Source organism: Cyprinodon variegatus, unplaced genomic scaffold (assembly GCF_000732505.1).
Source record: "Cyprinodon variegatus isolate N-32 unplaced genomic scaffold, C_variegatus-1.0 Scaffold738, whole genome shotgun sequence".
NCBI lineage: Eukaryota > Metazoa > Chordata > Actinopteri > Cyprinodontiformes > Cyprinodontidae > Cyprinodon > Cyprinodon variegatus.
Window position 1 is genome coordinate 192760 of NW_015151191.1, and position 20742 is coordinate 213501.

A 20742-nucleotide genomic window follows, 5' to 3' on the forward strand; every position below is an offset into this window, starting at 1 on the left:
ATCCTGTTTACAAGAAATCAGATTCTATCTCCCAACAAAGCAGGGCAAATCAAATGTGATGGCTAAGATGCGACAATATGCGCGGAGACTTGTGGTATTCATGGCTTATCTTTTAAATGTTGCAGGAGTATGCTTGTAGTTTTTATTTGAACTATGTTCCTCACACAGCCTGCAAGGTTTTTAAAGTGCTATGGAAAGTTTACATACATAGCTGTATACGAACTACATTAAATACTCTAAATAAAATGTCTTAAACAAATCAGTAAAACTATAAAATGTTGGGGTAGAAAGATTCGCTATACTTTGTCCTGCTTTGCAAAATCTTAAATTGTTCTGTATGAATATAATCATTGCAAAAGCTAATATGTGCAAAGTCTATATAAGAAAAGAAATTATGTGTGTATTTCACCAGAAAAGGCAAATAGTTTTTTTTTTTTTTTTACCTCTTGCCTGGGAAATGCTGTTAATCCACAGCTGGCCGTTTATGTCATTTTTTTTAGAAGCTAGCAAAAATGGAAATAAATCGGCTTTTAACTGCAAGCACAGCGTCTGGACAATTTCTGCTTACCATTTTCCCCGGCAAATGCGTGACAATCATAATATTCCGGTTTAAAAACACTCTGGTTGCTTAAAGCATCGGCTTAGCCCCTACAGTCATATTGTTTACAATAACTTAACCTTTAAGGACTCCATCTGAAAATCAAGACTCATTAGACCCAGTAATCAACTTTCTGTCTGTTGTCCATTTTAGTTTGAAGCCTTAAATTCCTGTTCTAAGCTGACATGGCAGCTGGGGTGGCCTTCTGCTGTTTTAGCTCTATTATCTACAAGACTTGATAAGATGTTGTGCATTCAGAGATGTTTTTGTATACACCTTCTTACGGGTTACAACAGGTTAAAATTACAGCTACTATGTTTCTATAATTTCTGAAACTCTGCCCATTCTCCCCTCCCATCAACAGGACATTTTTATCTAGCCAACTACCCTATGGGGGCTAGAGCTGACTATGTAATGCTGCAGATGGATGCAGGTTAATAATGTTCGTGTTTTCAGATCCACTCATTATCTTTACCTGCAAAAGAGGACCAGTCTCTTTAAAATGAGTTTCCTTGTGTGTGCTAGATATTAGCTCTTCGGCCAAAGCAGCTAAAAGCCACCTAGAAAAACATTTTGCTTTTGATATTCCAATACAATTAATCACATAATGTTAAGAATCAGTTGTCTGAATGGTTATTCATTTTTGTTTAGACAAAGTCAGTCTTTAAAATATTATTTTGCCAAAATAATGTTTTATTAATTGTATTGTGCATTGGGTTGAAGACAGTCCAGTTGCTCTGAATTAGCTTAAAAGCTTATTTGACCTCATTCCAAAATCTTCAAGATAAATTTCTGAAACAGTTTGGAGCAGGTTTACAGAACAACCCATGAGAGTGAAATGGTTGTTTGATAAAATGTTCAATTAGATAAATGCATACAATTGCAACGTATCATTATGATGTTCTGTAGGTTGGCAATACATAAAGCTATAAGTTAAGACAGCTTATTTCCCACATTTGTGTCAGCTCTGCTCTTAAAAATAGATTTCTACTTAATATCTCCATACAAGCAGTAAATAAAGGTTTTAGCCAAGACGAAGTGACAATGTGATTCAAGATCCCTTTGAATTGCCTACACTTACATGGAAGCAATTGACAATTATCTAGAGTTCATGTAGAATTTAGTCAGGAAAACAATGGGGACTAATGCAGGGCGAACTGTATATGCTGAACCTCTACTAGACATGGAAAAAAGTTATACACATGATCAACTCTGAATGCCTCAATCTATCTGTGAAACAAAGCATTGAGAAATAGACCAATAAATATGAACTAAGATGAATTCCCTGTATTGAACGGCCACTAAGCTGGGAGTAAAAACAGCCTCATATAAAGGAGTTAATGTATAGCAGTGAAAAAGTTTAACTATAGTTGCACATACTTCAACAAAGACGCACAGGCTTTTTGTACACTGAAAAAGTTTAAGAAAATCAAAAAAAGAGATGAGGAAAACTGGTTTACTTTCTATTTTACAGAATATACGGTAGTATATTTTCTAATAAATATATCCTAAGCTTTATTTGGCTTTGAAACACAAACTGCATCTGTACATTGCAACTCATAATGTTTTCAGTGGTGTGAAAGAGATTTCATTGCCTTCCTAATGATTACAATTTATTTTGCATTTATGTCATACTTAAGTGTTTCAGAACAGCACATTAAAAAAATTAATAAAAAATAAATCAAAGACAATACACTTTAAGGTTTTAATTATCAAGAGAAAAAAAAAACATCTAAACCCTACAAGCAAATTTGAAAAAAAAAAAAGATTTGCTCCTTAAATTTAGGGATACCCTTAGCACCAACAACTATAATAAAGCATTTGTGATAACCTGCAATGAGTCTTTCACAGCTCTGTAGAGGGATTGTAGCCCATTCATCTTTTCACAATTGCTGTAATTCTGCCACATTAAGGGGTTTTCAGCATGAATGGCCTTAGATGCTAAGGTCATGCCACTGCATCTCAATAGGATTTGGGTCAGAACATTGACATGGCCACTCTAAAGTATTTTTTCATTCAGAGCTGTAGTGTCATTGATCATTATTCTGCTATGGTACTGTAGTTTGTTTCAACTTGAGGCAATGTCTTGTCTCTCAACCATTGAGTCTGCCTTTCTGCATCTGTGAGTTTCTGTCTGAGCTCATTGGTCGAACAATGGAACTCTGAACCTATCCACGTGCGCTGTGGATTCCTGGAACCCTGGATCTGTCTGTTACCATATGGATCGGAACCCCTGACCGGGCTACGGTCTCCTGGATTCCAGAACTGTTCTTGTCTGATATGTATGCTTGACCTGAATCAGATTCCTGCCTGCTCTCTGGGTCGGGGGCACTCTGGGCAGCTCCTTGCTCCGCAGCTCGTTTAGCAATCCTGGATTGCAGTGACTCACTCGGATAATCATCTCCAGTCAGATCATCGTGGTCACTTACCTGTGCTTCTCCCTCCAGAGTGTCAGCGATTGGGCGAAACATTTTGAAACTTCCCATTGCCTGACTCGCCTGAATTCTGGGTCCATCGGTCCCGGTTGAGTGACATATTATCTTTCCGGGGATTCTTGATACTCCAGTTTTACTGGCATTTCTAAAATGTCCTAAGGTGTGAGAGTGTGTGCATGGTATTTATATCTTTGTATGTGTCTTTGTTGCCCTGTGACAGACAGACAACCTTTTCAGGGTCTACTCTGGCTCTCCCCCATAGACTGTCAGAGATAGGCAGTGACCCTGATTGAATAAGTGGGGGAAGATGAATAGAATGTATACCAGTTGTTTAGTAAGTGGAACTCTGCTATCCAGGTTATTTTTGCCCAATCTCTCTTCCTTTCAGTGAAACCATAAACACTGACCTGAACTGAGGTAAGCTGGGTCTGCAAATGTTTTGTGGAGTCTTTGTGACCTCTTGGGGTAATTTTGATCTTCCAGACAGCCCTAAGGTTCACCACTGTTCCATGTTTTTTCAATGTTTTTGGATAATGGCTCTGTGGTTTGCTGGAATTCCAAAGCTTTAAAAATGGTTTTGTAACAAATTCCAGACTGGTAGATCTGCTGGCATACTTTACATGTATAGCAGTAATCATATACAATGTGAGGAGGAATTAAAAAACTTTATTCACCTCTACAGGACTGCTTCCTGTTACTTTAAAAACATCAATTAAAACAAGAAAATATGTAAAAAAAATTTTTTGGAAGTTTTGGGACGTTTACTCAAGAAAAGTTAGCAGGACGAATTCATTACTTAATCAATTACAGTAATATGATTTAAATGAACAGATACAAATCAACTCATTAAACTGCTTTCATCTTAAGCTTTTTTACTGAGCTTATCTTAAAGTGATTGCACTGAAACTGACACAAAAAACAGAAAATGAGTTGCCTTCTAATCATCTTTCAAAAGAATATCAAGCCTTTGGCATTTCCACTCATATGATTTAGGCAGTAACATATTTTAAACATTAGACTTATACAGCTTAAACATATCACATTACTGTATCACTAAGTAAATTACTTTATGACTTTTATTTCTTGAGAATGAACATCTATTGAATCACTGTCTGTGATTTAACCTGTTTCAGCAGGTGCTAACTATCTGTAAGTTAGCCGCTAAAAGTCCTTGTAAAAGTTTTACTACCCCCAAATCTTCTTTTTTACTTTATAAAAATAAACGTCATCATATTTTTATTGCCATTTTTAAGCGACTGACCAAAGCAAATTAGGATATAATTGTAAAATAAAAAAGAATATCAGTTTACAGAATTTCAGAATTGGTATGAGGAGAGCTCCTCTGGTGACAAACCAAAAACTTTTATCACTTATATAGACGACAGATTAAAAAAAAATAAATAAAATAGTTGTCCTGTCGACATAATCTCTCATCAGAGCTGTAGATCCTGCAGCTCCTCCACACAAACTAACACCATTACATATTCACAACATCAGTAACTGCGTCAGTTTCTCATTAATGGAGTAACCTAATGAATTACTTCTCTCACACCGGGAACTCCAATACATTGGTTGCGGTCTAACAGGGAATGGTACTATGGTACTACCACTCAGTAAACAGAAGTGACTCCTCATAAGCATGCAATCTCTGCAGCCCGAAAGGGCTGGCTACTGTTATTGAGGGATGGAGAGAAAGAGCTAAGAGAGAAACCCACAGAAACCCAAAAGGCTGTAGATTAGTAAGCAATCTTTTCAGATATGTAGCTCTTTTGACTGTTTTGATTTAATTATTTGATGAATATTAAATATTTTATATTTAATAGTTGACCTGCCAGTTTAATTAAAGTTCAGATAACAGTAATCTAGATTTGTTGATAGCTAATTAAAAGTATGTGCACAGTTACTTTTCCTAGTAACTAGTTACATTGTTGTGTAGTTATTGAGCAACTAACTTGGTTACCTTCAAAGAGAATAAACTAGGAACTAAAACTAGTAACATTTTCAAATAAAACTTTTATTAACACTGTCAGTTGAACTTTGGCAGATTCTGCAGTTTTGCAGAACTGTTTATATTTTCATATTCATATAATACTCCTTTCTAGGTTTGTAGCTATAATATGAGAAAATTTGGCAATATTAAAGAGGAAAAAATACATGTGTAGTAGTCTGTACCTAGGTTAAAAAAATATAAGTTTTAGCATCTTGATTAGCCTTTTGCTTTGCTTTCTAATGTAGGGCTGCGTTCATATGGGCCTGAATTCAAGGAATCTCCTCGTTTTTCAGGCTTTTTTCTCTCTAGTTTCTTAATACAAACTGAAGACTGCTTAGTTTGACGGGTGAAAAACAGAAATATCTCTACTTCAACCTGAGCTCTGACAGAATCCTCCCACTGATTGGCCTGACAAGCAAAAGCTTGTTGCTGTGTCCATTTCATCTCACAGCAGTTTGCAACACAGCAAAGATCATTTTTGTAGATGTTTATGTGAGAAAAAAAGGCCAGCTGAAGTAATTCTTTAAAATGTTTTAGCTTCTCTTAGCAGATGACAGCAGAGTAGATGCTTGTTGCCATGGTAAGTATGCCAAACGTAGTCAGTAATTCGACAGGATGTCAGTGAACCTCACAGCTTCAGCTTCAGCCTTAGCCGCAGTTAATGGCAGGTATGAAAAACTGTAACATGCAGTATATTTGCTTCTCTATCCTTGTCTTTCCTTGGCCAAAATCTGAAGTACAGGTTCGGAGCTTGATCAGAATGTTCTGAACTAAAGTACAATGTCTGAAATGATAGTGTTTGTAAAACCTGTTTCCGTCTTGCAAACCCTTCTCTATTTGTGACTGTATTACACACAGTTATTTGCAGCCAAGCTATCAAGCTTAGCCTTAAGAGGTTCCTCCAAAGCTTCTTGGTAAATGTAGTCTATGGCTTCTATTTGGCATTAATGCCAGATTAGTCTGCATTAAATGTAATTAAGTGAACAGATTAAATGGAATAAAATTAGCCACGGTGAACCTCTTACCTGGCGAGAAATAACAAGACTCTCTTTAGCTCTTTAATGCTTGTCAAAAAAGATTAATAAAAAACAGCTTTATTGACGTGGAGGGTTTCACCTGGGACTCAATCAGGTCTCAAAATACAGATATCAAAAAAGCAAAGCTGTGCTTTAATTTAAGAGCAGACATAGGTTCATGGTTCATCAGATGGATCTGAAAAGAAATATATCCTTGAGTTTAAAAAGACAACTTGACAATAACCACAGTGACAGCTTAGTGTTTTCAGTCTGCTGTATCATTCATATTTGCAGCATCTCTCCTACTCTGGAACAACAAACAGTATCAGTGCCTTCTGGTACAGAATAAACTAAGTGGAACTCGGCTACAATTAAAGATAATCAATACATAGCGTTTCAAATCTCATAAAAGGAACTGATTGCCAATACTAACTTTTAATTGAGAATGTAGGTGAAGCAAGAGTTGATTGTATTTTCTGGTTTTGTCTGGAATAATTAAGTTCAGTCTATAATTTGTCTAAAGTAGAATGCAGCTAATTCAATATTAACTTGGATGATGAGAATAAAGGGCTGTTTATACTTTTATATACTTTTGCTCATTTCTCTGTGATCAAGCTTTAACTGCCTTCATGATTTCAATGTGTTCTGTTGGATGTTATCATTGTTTCTGGTAGAGGGCATTTCTGAGCAATAATTAACATTTATAAAAAGTAGCACCTCACCATCTTAAATCATCTGTACAGACCTTAGATACACTGCCATAGAGTATCTAATGGCTCATGATTGAAGTTTTGTAGTTTATATCATCATACTCCATCAACAAGCTTGCATTAAAAGGCCCATAAGGTTAAAAAAAGCATTGGTCAAAAAAAAACAAAAAAAAAACGTGTATTTTACAGCCATCCAAGTTATTTATATGTCCTGAAATAGACACAAGAAAAATGATTGGAAATGATGAGAACAGCCAATCCCTGCTCAGTTAAAATACATCTAAACTGGAACTAGATGACAAATCATGAATAATGGGAACTTTAAAACCTCAAAGAAATTGTGCAGGGTAAATGCTGCATGAATATTATGGCCAAGTTTAGTTAGAATGCTAACGTCTACCAACCTTTTTAGATTAAAATGGGGACACCCATAGGCTGGTGACACACTGATTACAATCCATGTCAGGTCCGTCATTCTAAACAAAAGATGCCATGCAGCCATCCACACTGGATTGAGACGGTATATGTCCATACATTACCTCTTGTTAAAATATATGGGATCCATTTGTCAAAGCTCAGAAAAGAGGACCCAGTATTCAAGGCAAAACAGACAATAGGGTTACTCAAAAAGCATTTACTTAAAAACGATGGATTGGTGATGGCAGCTAGGGAGTATCAGGCAGGAACTTCTGGTCTTAAAGTTCAGTCCGTGCCCAGAGGAAGAGGTGGATTCCAGCATAATCTCTGCCAACGCGACACGACAAATGCTGCCCAGAGAATTCTAGACGCTGAAGTCTTGAAAAAGCAGAACTGACAGGAGATCAGATCCAAGCAGAGGAAGTAAGGCAGGACTATCTAGAGGACAAGGACAGAGCCAGATTTTGAAGTAGATCTAGGGTGGTCAACAGGCAGAATCCAGCAAGAGTCCAAAGACAGGTCAGGCAAACAGATCAGAACAGGAACAGGTAGGCTCAGAGGTGCTTAGGCAGAACAGGTCAGGATCAGACAATCAGAACTAACTAGAGAACTCTCACCAAAGGGACTGATGACTGGGATCAAGCAGGTTAAATAGAAACCGGAGCAGGTGATACCAATGAACTGTTATGGGAAAATGGGTGGAGCTAGGCAGGTGAATGGAATGAACAATCAAGCCAGTCATCAGCGCAAAGATCATGCCACCTATCTTGTCTGACTTCCTGTCCTGCTCATCTGTTTTTTAATAGAAGCGTTTTGCTCTGTCATTAATCTTGAATAGACTTGATTTGTATTTTTGATAAATGCCTTTGCCCAACAGAAGTAGGGCAAGGGCAGGGACTAAATTGGGTTATATTTACGAAGGAACTGAGAACGTAAAGATAAAAGAGCCTGTGTGAATGAAGGATTAGCAGCTAACTTTACTGACAGAACAAAGAGTGGCAAGTCAAGTAATGGTCTAACGTGGTTCCTCTGTATTATCCGAATACCTAAATCCTCCTATGCTTTAAAAAAAAATCAAGTTGAAAAGGACAAAATGCAAAGGAAAAGCAAAAATAAAGAGATTATTCTCTGTTCTCTCAGTAGATATCGTAATCAATTTAACACATATTAGCCAAACTGGACCCAATAAAGTGTTTTTTGGTTGAGGTTTGATGACCCAAATATAAAGGCAGGGAGGCAGAGGTGAGTTCTTGCAGTTTTAATAGATTGATCACATTTAACAGAGGCAGGAATTCAAAACTCCAACTTAAAATGTCAAACTAACCAGAACCATGGAGACATCAGGAAAACAAACATCGAAAACCAGGGAAAGACGAGGAGAGACGAGGAACCAGAACTGAGGAACTGAAGAACCAAGACTATAGACATAAACAACTACATTCACAGCTTGCAACAACAGCTGTGATGTAGTTTACAAAGATATGTTGACAGAATATACAACTATTCCCATCTTAGAGAACAATATTTTAATAAAGAAACCTTAAGGATTTCAAATGTACAAAAAATAATTTAGCAGTGAGGCTACCCTACATCTTCAATAAGCTGGCAAGGCTATTCCATTAAGGGGGAGAAAAAAAAAAGAATACTGAATCATCATTCTGTCCAAAGATAATCAAGTCCCAAATGTTCACCGGGCAAAGACATTGAGAACACCTGGAAGTTTCAAAAGCAGCAAAAGGGAGCATTTTGATGAATGTCAAATAGCTGGTGTTCAGTACGGAAGTTCAATCTTTTGCATAACCACTGCCCAAAAAACTTCAGGGTTCACATCATGGGATGAGACCTTTAGAAACAGATGCCAGAGAAGGGCATCTGTAGGCCATTCACCCAGTGGCACAATTTGTCCTCCAGCAGAGGGAAAAGCAGCATTTCATCATAACAGCTGCAACAGAGAAAGCTGACTGTGCAGTACATATTTACACAATATCTTCACTCTGATTAAAACCACCATATCTCAGCATGATAAAGTGATGTAGATCCTTGATGAATTTAACCCTATTTCCTGTTTCTTAATCTGTAGTTATTTAATATAGCCAGTATGCTTATTTCTAAAATCAATTGGCCACAACATTTCATGCTATTATTCAAACACTGCGTTACTCCACCTAATGCTATCAAATAAATCTGACTTACTAATCAACACTCAATGCCTACAACTCAAGGAAACTCAATGAAATTTTAAACATACATCTTAAGAGAGAAAAGTAATGACACCCATACAGCGTACTAGAAAACTGATGGACATTTATTTTCCCTGGCCTCCTCCCTGCACTAGATATATTAAGTTATTTTTTGTCATAACTGGTCATAAAACATGAAAACTGAAAAACATAAAGGTAAAAAAACATTACTATTGTTCTGGTGGTATTTTTTTTGTTAAAACCACTATTAATTATACATTTTCTTTTTCAATGTGTTTTTTCTTCATGCTAATTTTTTATTCACATTCTTGTACAAAGTCAAAAATAAAAAATGAAGACTTTCGCAAGGCAGCTCTTGAACATGACAAAAAGTTGATAAACAGTTCAATATAATTTTAAAGGTGAATATTTTATATTCCAATATGTCCACTGAAGGGGACATATTGTTATAGGGAGACTCAATGGAGAACATTAGCTTAGAGATCTGGGGTATTGCACAGATAGGAGTTGCAGTGTTTTAATCCAGCTATCTCAGTTTAGCTTTGAGAGCTGCCTAATAGATCCCACTTTCTGACACACAGTATAATAAGATTATCGATAGAGTTTGCCTCACCTGCTGAGGTTTTTATTGTTCTGGTTGATTACTATATTCTTGCTTTGTGTGGGAAACATTAATCTGTGATGGGAAATGCATTCATCTGCAGTGATAGAGTCCGTTACAGCAGCGTTTTCCTCCTCCAGATAAATTGTGCTGTGTTGGTGGTGTCACATGCACTGAATTCAATCTGCTTATGTGTTGATGATAACTCTAGCTTACTCAAAATAACATCTCTCCTGAGTCCCCCCCCCACTTTGCTTTCTAATGAATTAATCATGATTAAAATATTTTGTCAGCAAGAACCACACTGACACATCCCTAATGCTGCAATCAGTGATCACATCTAATCACTTTCATCTAAATTTGGTTGTAGATTTTGATGCTTGCGAAAAAAGGCACACAGTTTATGGCAACACCAAGTAAACTGAAGGAAAGGGTGCATCGTCATGGGAAGTTGGTTGATCTGGTGTCTTTAAACTTATATGCAACAGCTAAGATTCTTCTTCTGATCGGTGTTTATGATCCAATTCTCTGAATGCTTCATAGAAACACCGAAAAATGAAAGGCTTTTACTTATTCAGTACATACAGGATTAAGGCTGTGAAGCACGACATTTGTTTTGCCTGACTGACATTCAATTCTTCAGTGCTGTGGATTCCCTTTTCTTTCTCTTCCGTGATAATTGAATGATAACAGCCTGGACTGAATGCAGCTTGGCCTTAATGTTGCATTACTTTCTAGCCTCAGTGACATTTAGTTTATTTTGTAAAAATTAAAATGAGTTTGGGGCTTTGGCTCCCAGCGGGATCTGCACTGATTGTTGGTTGCCTTGTCGGGTGGGTGGGCCTGGTGGCTGAGACTTGATGGGCTTTGGGACTCAATTCTGTTTTTTCTTCAGAGATCTCTGGAGGGTCCTTGGCCTCAGTCAGCACCTTATTGGTGTCGGCCCGGGTGGCACAAGACAGGGTGGGGGGTGAGTCTCAGGCAGGTGGCCCAGCAGTCTTGTTATCAGGGTTTGGGGCGCACCCTAGGTGTATCCAGGTTTGGCCTGTGCGATTGAAAATGTGTGTGGAAGGATGAGAGACTCATTATCCTACTGTATGTCTCACCCTGTCCTTTGTGCTTCATTGATGATCTATCAGTCTTCGGGAATATGTATCTATCTGCAGCAAACTTCTGTAAGTAAGTTTACCCATCCTTTGCTTTTATTTTTTTATTAAATCTTTTTTAACTTTTTCCTTAAAAGCAGCACCCAGGACAAAAAAAAAGATCCATTTAAGAAACTTTTTGTTAAAGTTTAAACTGTGATTTACATTTTAATATATTATCTTAAAGAATGCATATTGTTTTGTATGGGGCTAAATAGATATGCACAAATCCATTTTTAATGATCCAATCTGATACAGCTACAACGGGCTGAGCATATTGACCAATATCTGATATTGTTCTAATAACTATACACTTTGCCGTGTGACTAAAGGCATCACTTGTCATGATCTTGGCACTGATGTCTGATCTGATTACTCATATCATTCACCAGCTTAGCTCTGCCCAGCTCTCATTACCACTCATCTGTTCCACCTACTTCAGTCTCTATTTATCCAGCCTTCATACCAGTCATTAGTGCCAGATTAATCAAATTTTCTAGCATTCCTGCATTTCTGATTGCCTGATCCTGACCCGTTCTGCATCTCAACCTCTGAGCTTGCATGTCCCCGCCTGACCTGTTTGCTTGACCTGTCTTCTGACTACTGCCGGATCTCTGTCTGCCTGTGTATTGAACCTGAAACTGTTACCTGACTCTGTCTGATTTTGCCCTCGGAACATCTTTGGATCTCTGTTCAGCTAGCTCTGACCACTGAGCACATCTTTGATACCGGCTATGGCGTTGCCCTCTGGATTATCTTGCCTACCTTTCTCTGCTTGGTTCTGATCCCCTGCCTGTCCTCCGACCACATAAGCCTGGGACTCTCTGTGCAGCACCCGCTGCGTTGCGTTGGCAGCAGACAGGCTGGAATCAACCTTTTGACTTGGACTGAACTATAAGACCAGGTTAGTGACTAAGACATTCATTATCATCCGCCACCAGATAGATGTGGTCACTGACTGGTTGTCTCCTCCTGCAGAAGTTCCTGCCTTAGATACCCACGCTTTTCTCCTCGGTTCTGTTTCTGATGAAAGTTTTGAAGAATCTAAGTTTTTGTCCGCCTCGAATACTGGGTCCTAATGAAAATTGTTTCATTAATCAAATCGCTGTAACTGTATTGCTGTTTATATATATATATATATATATATATATATATATATATATATATATATATATATATATATATATATATAAAATATGTGTGAGTGTGTGTATCGGGGCATCTCTAAGGCTAAATGTCATAGCAGGAGAAAAATATAGATGATAAGAATAATTCCTATGATTCTGTCGATTTTAGCACCTAAACCTATTAGACAGTATTTATATGTGTTACTTAAATCAAACTGACTCACTTATTTAAATGACTGTGGCTTGTATTACTTACTGTCTTAAAAATGTAGAACCATTCGGTGATCACTTTGTGAAAACTTAAAATCTGTCCTTGTCCAACTTATTTAGACATGTGCACAAAAAGCTTGACTGCAAATAGATTTTCTTCAACAACACAAACAACAGTAGGTGATTTCACTGATTAGATCCTCCACTTGGGTTAATCACTGCAATTACTACACCATTGAGTCAGTAGAAAGCCTTTACTTAGATATTTTTCCTTTTTCCCCAATTTAATTATCAACCTTCCCGGTCGATCAGCAGGCAATACACAGCTGAAGAAAGATGCGATCAAAGGCATACTCTGTAAGCTACAGCCTGGTAGCAATGGCCCAAAAGGACTCCTGTTCTGTCTCAGCACCAATGATAATTACAGAATAAAGATAAGGTATTCATTTACTGCAGCAAACTAATCAGGGTATACAGACACAGCTCCATAAATCGGAAACTGATTGGAAACTATCTTTTGTCAGTAATTTAAGTCAAAATGCAGCATTTTCATTAAGTAGCGGCAAAAGAAAAGAGTGTTAAATATCAGATGTTCATTTCTGCTCCTTTTCATGAAATGATAAGGGAAAACTGAAAATTTAATTCTTAAAAAATCTGATTGAGATATAAGAAGAAAAAAATAAGAAAAAGATTGTAAAATAAAAACTACCAGCTAAAAAATGTATTTCATGTTCAATAATTTAATAAATTAGAAAATATTAACATTTAAACAGCTATTAAAGTTTGTGTTATATCTTTGTGTGTTTTCTAAAGCTCTTTAGTGTGATGTAAGATTTAGGTGTTTTTTAGCTGTCAGTATGATTACATAATGACTGAATGCAGTGCAAAGCACTTTGCTCAAGTCTCCTGACTGAAAAAGCACTATGTAAGTACAGGGCATTTACAATCACATATAACATATAACATAAATAACATAAACATATAACATAAATAAAGGCTCTGAAAAACAGTTTGTGTGTAACTGATCCATGTGTTTTGATTTAATTGAGTTACTAAAATAACACTTTCACCAATACCCAAATTTATTGACTATGATTGTATTTTACTATTAACTAGTCACAAGACTAGCATAATACAGACGGCATTTGACAAATAATCAATAACATTTGAGAAGCATTCTTAGTTAACCTCTAGAAATGTAAAATATAATAGATTTGAAGCAGTAAATACTAGTGTTGCACCAATACCAGTATCGGGAAGGGTCCCAATACAGCACTAAAATTGTGGTATTGGTAAAGGCGAGTACCAACAAATAAGGCATCAATACCATTTTGCGAGCCAAACGTTTATTAAACTATTGCCACCCATTCCAGGCAGGCAATAAAAAAGTTCTACTGGATTCACTTTGTATTAGTCTTTCTCCTTTTCCTTTTTCCATACGATAGTATCGGCATGGTATTGGTATCGGTCAGAACTGCACAGCCAGGTATTGGGTATCTGTCTCCGGGCCAAAAATGGCATCGGCGCAACACTAGTAAATATATGTTGAAAGTCTGTAATTCAAAAGCTATACAGACAGCGATCCAGTTAGTAAGAGAAACTAGTAAAAAAAAATCCCAATAGACCACCAACCTAAACAAAATAATACCCAAGATAACATTTTGACAGCTTCTATGCCTCATTGGGTATCATTTCCCACAACACGCTGTCCACATGACTTTATTTGAGATGTCTTTTTTTTCCATTCTGTGTGCATGAGCTGTTTTCTTGAAATATTTAGACTGACAACCATTCCCTATTAATTCCCTCCTTCAGTTATTTGAAAATCAGGCAGCTTGCTGGTACACATAAGGACACCTAGTCTTTCAGTTCATTATGCAGCCCAATAAAAACACCAACCACTCACTTAGATGTGCCCTAAACCAGGCAGCCAGTCAACCGTTGAACCCGTCAGACCGTTGAGTTTGTGCTCAGGGAGCATGACAGTGTTTCAACACACCAATTATTGTGAGACAGTAGTAAAGCTGTTTGGTAGCTTGGCACTCAGCCACACTATAAGTACCACTATCGATTTACAGAGAGACACAGTAAGCACATGATGAGAGGGAACAGCAGTGCATAGGGGAGAAAGATCCAGCAAAAAAAAAAAAAACAGCAAAAAGACAGACATTCGTCATGATGCAGACATGCAAAATAAAAAAACACCAGCTTGTTTATTGGTGAAAGTGTTCATTTTTTTTTGGAGCATTCTGCAAAATCAGAGTTGGGCTACAGAGGAGATACTGAAATGAAAAATCTCAGGTGTTCCTTCCTTCCTGCTCCTTCTTTGTCTCCCTGTTCTCTGGTCTAATGTGTTTAAGTATCGCATTTTGACAACAAAGGAGAGGGAAAAAATATAAAATTGTGAATAAATGCAGCATAAGAGAGCAGATATTTGATTTTAAAACAATTAAACATGACGAAGGAAGGCTAATGGAAAACTTAAGTACACTCTCTCAGGAGCGTATTAATAGCTTGTTGTATATAAATGAGAGGGAAAAGTCTAAAGCTTATTTAATTCTGTGCTTAACAAAAAAACAAAAAAAGACAAGAAAATAAAAACAAAACACTTTTTTTCTGCAAAGAACTCAAATAGAAAAAGGGTCTTGATTTTCAGCAATGCATGTTCCAGTACTACACAGTGTCAGAGTGACAAACATCGGTTCAACATTCATCAAAGAGCAGGTGAATATACAATAATTTGGAGTATATTTTACAGTTAAAATATATAAACATCTTGCAAACCTTTAAAAAGAAGCTTTTTATATTAAAACCAATTCACTTCAAGGACAAAACTAGGATTATTTAAAAAAACTGACTGGTATTCAGATGTTTAGAAGCTTGAAAAAGTATGTTTTTTGGAGTGAATGAGTCATATCTAAGCACATGTTCAAATACTCTTAGACAGCATTCGAGAGCATTTTTAATTAATGGAGAGGGGAGGAGTTTACAACGAAGCACAGCTGTAACAAGCAAAAAGGAACTCCTCGAAATAAGTTTGTATTATGAACCTGTGGGTCATTCATAAAGCATCTCCAAAGTGATTATTTAATCCTACTTTCAATGGTTTAATTCAAATTTTAAAGCTAGTAATGCACCAGAAAATCGGCTGATATGACAAAACCTTAAGCTCTATAAGGTGAGGTTAAAAACAACACCCTTCAGTGTGGAAGTTGTTCCTGAGGGAAATATGGTTAGGTCAACTTTCTTAGAAAACACACTGAGAAGGCTGTTACCAATGCTAACAGCTTTAATCCTGCTAATTTGCGAAGGCCTATTGTAATTTTAGTGTTTTTTCCTATATTTCTTGTTTTCCTTTTTTAAATTTTTCTCCTGACAAATTAATTTGCTTTTTGAAGGCCTTAACATGTTAAAAAATTTACCAAAATTTATAGTTAATTGTCCCCTGACATAAATTTACGGAAAAATTTTAGAGCTTGAAAACTTTGCTTCTGTTATATACTACATTACACTACGATTGTTTTAACATTACAGAAATATCCTGTTTAACTGGTGACCTGTATCACTGCAAAGCCTAAAAAAAAGGTGTGGGGGGGAAATATGGGGGAGTGGCAGCCTAATGGTTAGGGCACAGAGCTTTAAATTCTGAGGTTCTGAGTCCCATTCCCAAAGACTTCCCCTCTGGGTCCCTGAGTAAAAGACCCTTAACCCCACACTGCTCCTTGGGCGCCGCACAATGGCAGCCTACTGCTCTCCAAGGGGATGGGTTAAATGCAGAGAGTTAATTTCATTGCTCTGTACTTGTGACGGTGTGATGACAATAAAAAAGCTGGTGTGACTTTGCTCTTAATAAGAAACATATCACAGAAATGTTACTTGACTTTATTGTTTAGATTTATTAAAAAAAACATGTAACGAAAATCATCTAATAGAAAATTCAGGCTATTTCCTACAGAAATATTCAGCTAAAAAAGCAGTGATGCAATCCCTATGAATCCCAAACATGAATAAAATAGTCTATTGATTTTGGGCTTTTTCCAGTTTTGTCAGGTTCTACATTTAATTTAAAAATTAATATGTAAAGTAATATGTAATTCATCTCATAATGATGCATATCTAATCTCATTACAGATAATTCTGCCTTATACTGTAGGTTGAATAGGTTTGCTGGATTACACAGTTTGCAGTAACTGACATTTTTTTACGATTCTACCTGATTTTTGCAAAGATAGAAAAGAGCAAGCTATGATTGAATGATGTTCACTGTGGTTCTTAAAGGGGTGGAGCAAACGGGGTTCATTTTTCTACAGAATATCATAGATGATCAAAAAAGCTAGAGATTGAATTGAGCCAACACATCTGTAATTTAAAACCTAAAAGTCCCAAATAAAAAGGGTAAATATTTTCGTCAAAAATATAACAGTTGTAATTTTTTAAATCATGTAATTAATTAACCTGTTAATATGAGAAAAACGGCTTAGGTTTTCTACATTTGTGTCTCTCTCCTTTAAAACTCTTTATCACAAGACAGTCCTGGATCTGGCTAAAAAAGCAGGAAATGCATATTTATAATGATAAATAAATTTTTATCACGTGCCTTAGAATATGTAAGTATGTAAGAGTAGTGAGATGAAGGACAAAATTGTTATGAATTTCTACATAAAATCCTTACATCAATCATTACTTCCCTTGATGGGCATTAAATGAACAAAAAAAAAAAAAAAAACTAAGGCGTTTGTTATTTCTCCTCGGCTGCCTTTATTTATTGATGTAAACTCTGCTCCCAGCCATTAGCTAAGATATGCTTATGTAAGATAGATGCATAATATTTAAGATTGACCATAAATTGTACTTACAGAAGAGCTTGCTATTATCTCACCAATTTAGCTTGTTTTAAGGCCTTTACCAACCAAATGTATTTGCACTGACTTAAGAGAAACTGTGTTAAGGAGAAATACTCACAGCCAGGAGTATCTGCAGTGAGGAATGAGCCACTTCTATGAACTCAAAGTCCATCAGACAGCCAGATATAGATATATATCTGTGGTCCTCAGGTGCCCAAGATGGAGGGGGGGTGATGGGTGTCACTCTGCAACCAGGTCCGTTCTCCATCCACCAGGAGCGATGCATTGACAGGTTGAATGTCAGGACAAGGTCAGACTCCTGGGGAGACAAACAGAAAGACAGGCAAGCAGACGGTCAGAGACAGACAGAGAGAAGGTGAGTTAAATTACATCCTAAGATAGAGGTGAGCACAGGCTGAAAGTCGGAGCAAGTTTAAACAAACTGGATTGTAGAGGTTACTTAAAATAGATGAGGAGTTTATTATTCTAATGATGTTTTAGTTTAGATCTAAATCATATGCAGTCGTGTACATTAGGCAGGGAAATGGAAGAATGACAGGAGGTCAGAGAGAAAAAGAAAAACACAGATGTAGAGCCTGGGTTTGGAGATCATTAAAGGCTGCTCGCTGGTCTTTGAGTGGGAGAGAGAGAAAAGAGGCTGTCTGTCTGTGGTGTCATCTAAGGGTCAGCAACTAAACGGCAACTTCTTTGGTTTGAGGTAGCACAGAAGGATTTATGCAGAAAACTGCAAACTAGGGGGGATGAAGTACTACAGTAGGAGGGTCAAAACATTCTCTGCATAGTTACTGACCAATGCTGACCCCCCATTTACACCCATACCAAATGCTCCTGATAATTAAGGACATAACTTAGTCATAGCAGTTATTCAGATTTAATTTAAAACAATCACTAAAGGAAATTAGCTAACAGTTAGTTTGAGTTATGAATAGAAATATTATGTAAAGAAAAGATCAGATTTCATCAAAACAAACATCACAGATGAAAACAGTAGCAGAATATGTGAAATTTGGCAAACAGGATTAACCACATGATATAACATAATGTGAAATACATGTTGAAAAATGTGTTTTAACATGTTGCTAAATTTAAAAGAAGGAGAAAGAATATGGAAACGATTGTATATATGGAAGGCTTGCTAAAATTTAGGGACACTCAGTGAATTAGAAAACAATTTAAAAAAACAGGATCATTTCAGAGAACAGTATTGAGTGAATAATATCAAACATGATCAGTCCACAGGTGGAGCAGATGTATCACATTCATAGATACATCTGCTCAAAACCACTTAAAAAAAAAAAAAAAAAATTCAAAACTATTTTACATAAAGCTCTCGGCATAAAATGTTGTTGTTTTTTTTCTCACTGGAAGTTTTATTAGAATTTTTTCTGTAAGATTTTCTCTATAATTTTATTTTATAACAGCACAGTCAGCTGCAGTGTTTGATCAGGTTCCAAATTACTCTTTTCAATTGTAGGGGTTAAAGATATCCAAGCAACTAGTTATAGCTGCCGTACTAAAACACATAATAAACACTTAGTTGCAAAAAATAGAGATTTCCAGAGAAAGCCATGCTAACAGGCATTAAACCTGTTCAATCAGCTACTAGCTGAATGAATGGCTTCTGTGTTGAAAGAAAAAAAAATGTCCTGATATGATTTAAAAACCATTATGAAAGCCATATTTTTTGTGTTTTTCCATCGAAATGAAATTGCTTTTTTGTTCCCAGAAATTGTGCCATTTGTGATAAAACTATAGCCTGCAGCTATTCTCCAATAAACGCTGGGAAGTTGTAATTTTTATACTCACCCTCATATACTGCCATTCTGTTTAAATTACTTAATTCATCTTTAATCCCTTGAGAGGGAATTTAAACAGGGTGCTGGTACCTGATCATTTTCGGAGGATGTCATTTCACACTTTACATTTGGCTCAGGCTTCGCCACAAACACACTTGACTCTTTCACCTTTCTGCACTAGCCTCCCTATTTTTACCCCTGTTCACTTTCAATTAATTTGCATTTCAGCCCATCCTTTCTCTCTTGCCTTTTTCTTTCTCGGCCTCTCTCTATTTCTGTATAATGAGTAAATGCCTCATTAGCACAGAGCTCTGATTAATGCCATCTCCCCTTGTTGTGCTCCTCTTTATAATGAATAAAGTCTCAACATTTTTCCCCTGCTTCATCCTTGCCATCATTCTTCCTCTCTCTGCCACTGCCTTCTTTCCTTTCCCCAATTCTTTTTATATACCTTTCTTTTTCACACCCCCTTCCTTCATTGCTTCTCTATACACACTCTCTTTTACTCTCTGTTAAAAGGGGCCAGGAAAGGGCTAGTAATTATTTCACTGAGGTATTATCCATCAGCGCTTTTAGCTAATGAGCCTATTTAAAAACCGCACACACACAAACAAATGTAATCCACAGTTAAAAGCAGAATTTGGAAAATGTCATTAAGATCAGGCAGGATTCAGTGCTGCTAATTCTGTTGAATGCTCTTTATTTGTGAGGGTAATGAAAGTGTGAATAGGAGGAAAAATGTTCCACAATGCGGTCAGACCGCTCTGCAGTTATTTATGGCTAAAACCTGTAACCCATTAGGACAAAAAAAACAACAACAAAAAAAACCACCATACCTAAACTTTGGTTTTAGTACAGCATGAAGCAGTTTCTAAATATAAAATATTATATTTCATGAAAAATAAAAAACACGCACTAATAAAGCAGTTGAAAATAAGAAGGGAATTTTCTCTATTCAAAGTATTTCGGTAGTGCATATTTTGTCCTTAGATGTCAGATACAATAAAAACAGTTTCACCCTTATTGCTCTAAATTTAAGAAAAAGAAAATAAATAGGCAATGGATAGTAATTATGAAAACAGAAAAGAAACAAAAATATCCCACAAATGATCTATTTTCTATTCTGTGTGCACAGTACATGTGCAATTGTTTATGTGTGTGGGCATGCATTTGTGGTGAGAGTGTGTGGTGTATTAATAAATACATTTTTATAGTGCACATGATCTCCAAGGAGGTCAGTTAATGTTCTTGCAAATCAGGAGAGTAAGAATCTAATGGCCCAAGGGTAAAAATGATTCTTCAGTCTGATAGTGTGAGCCTGTAGCGTTTGTCAGAGGGCATAGGTCCATACAGGTGATGTGCTGGGTAGTGGTTTTTGAGGACGACATTTGGTGCTGACGATTTCCTTTAGGGAGGAAAGAAGGCACATATTCTCTGTGCCATGTCTGGAATCCTTCTCGGGGCCTTCCTGCACCCGGTTGTTCCAGAAAGGTCTCAATGGAGGCAGAGTAGAAGGTCACTTGCAGCTTGATTCAGTTTGTTGTACCTGAGAATCCTCGGAAAGGGGAATCTCTATTGGTCACTCGTCAGCGCTGCTTTAAAGGGATAGTTCGGTATTTTTGACATGAATC

At 36.7% G+C, this 20742-nt stretch overlaps 1 protein-coding gene across 1 annotated transcript in view; it reads right to left on the minus strand.

The window, feature by feature from the left end:
• The window catches only part of nkain2 (Na+/K+ transporting ATPase interacting 2), a 124127-nt gene that overhangs the window by 18768 nt on the left and 84617 nt on the right, over positions 1-20742 (minus strand). The window contains exon 5 of the mRNA XM_015395386.1: positions 17413-17613. Within this exon, the coding sequence (XP_015250872.1) occupies positions 17413-17613 (201 nt within the window). The remainder of the gene's footprint in view (positions 1-17412; positions 17614-20742) is intronic.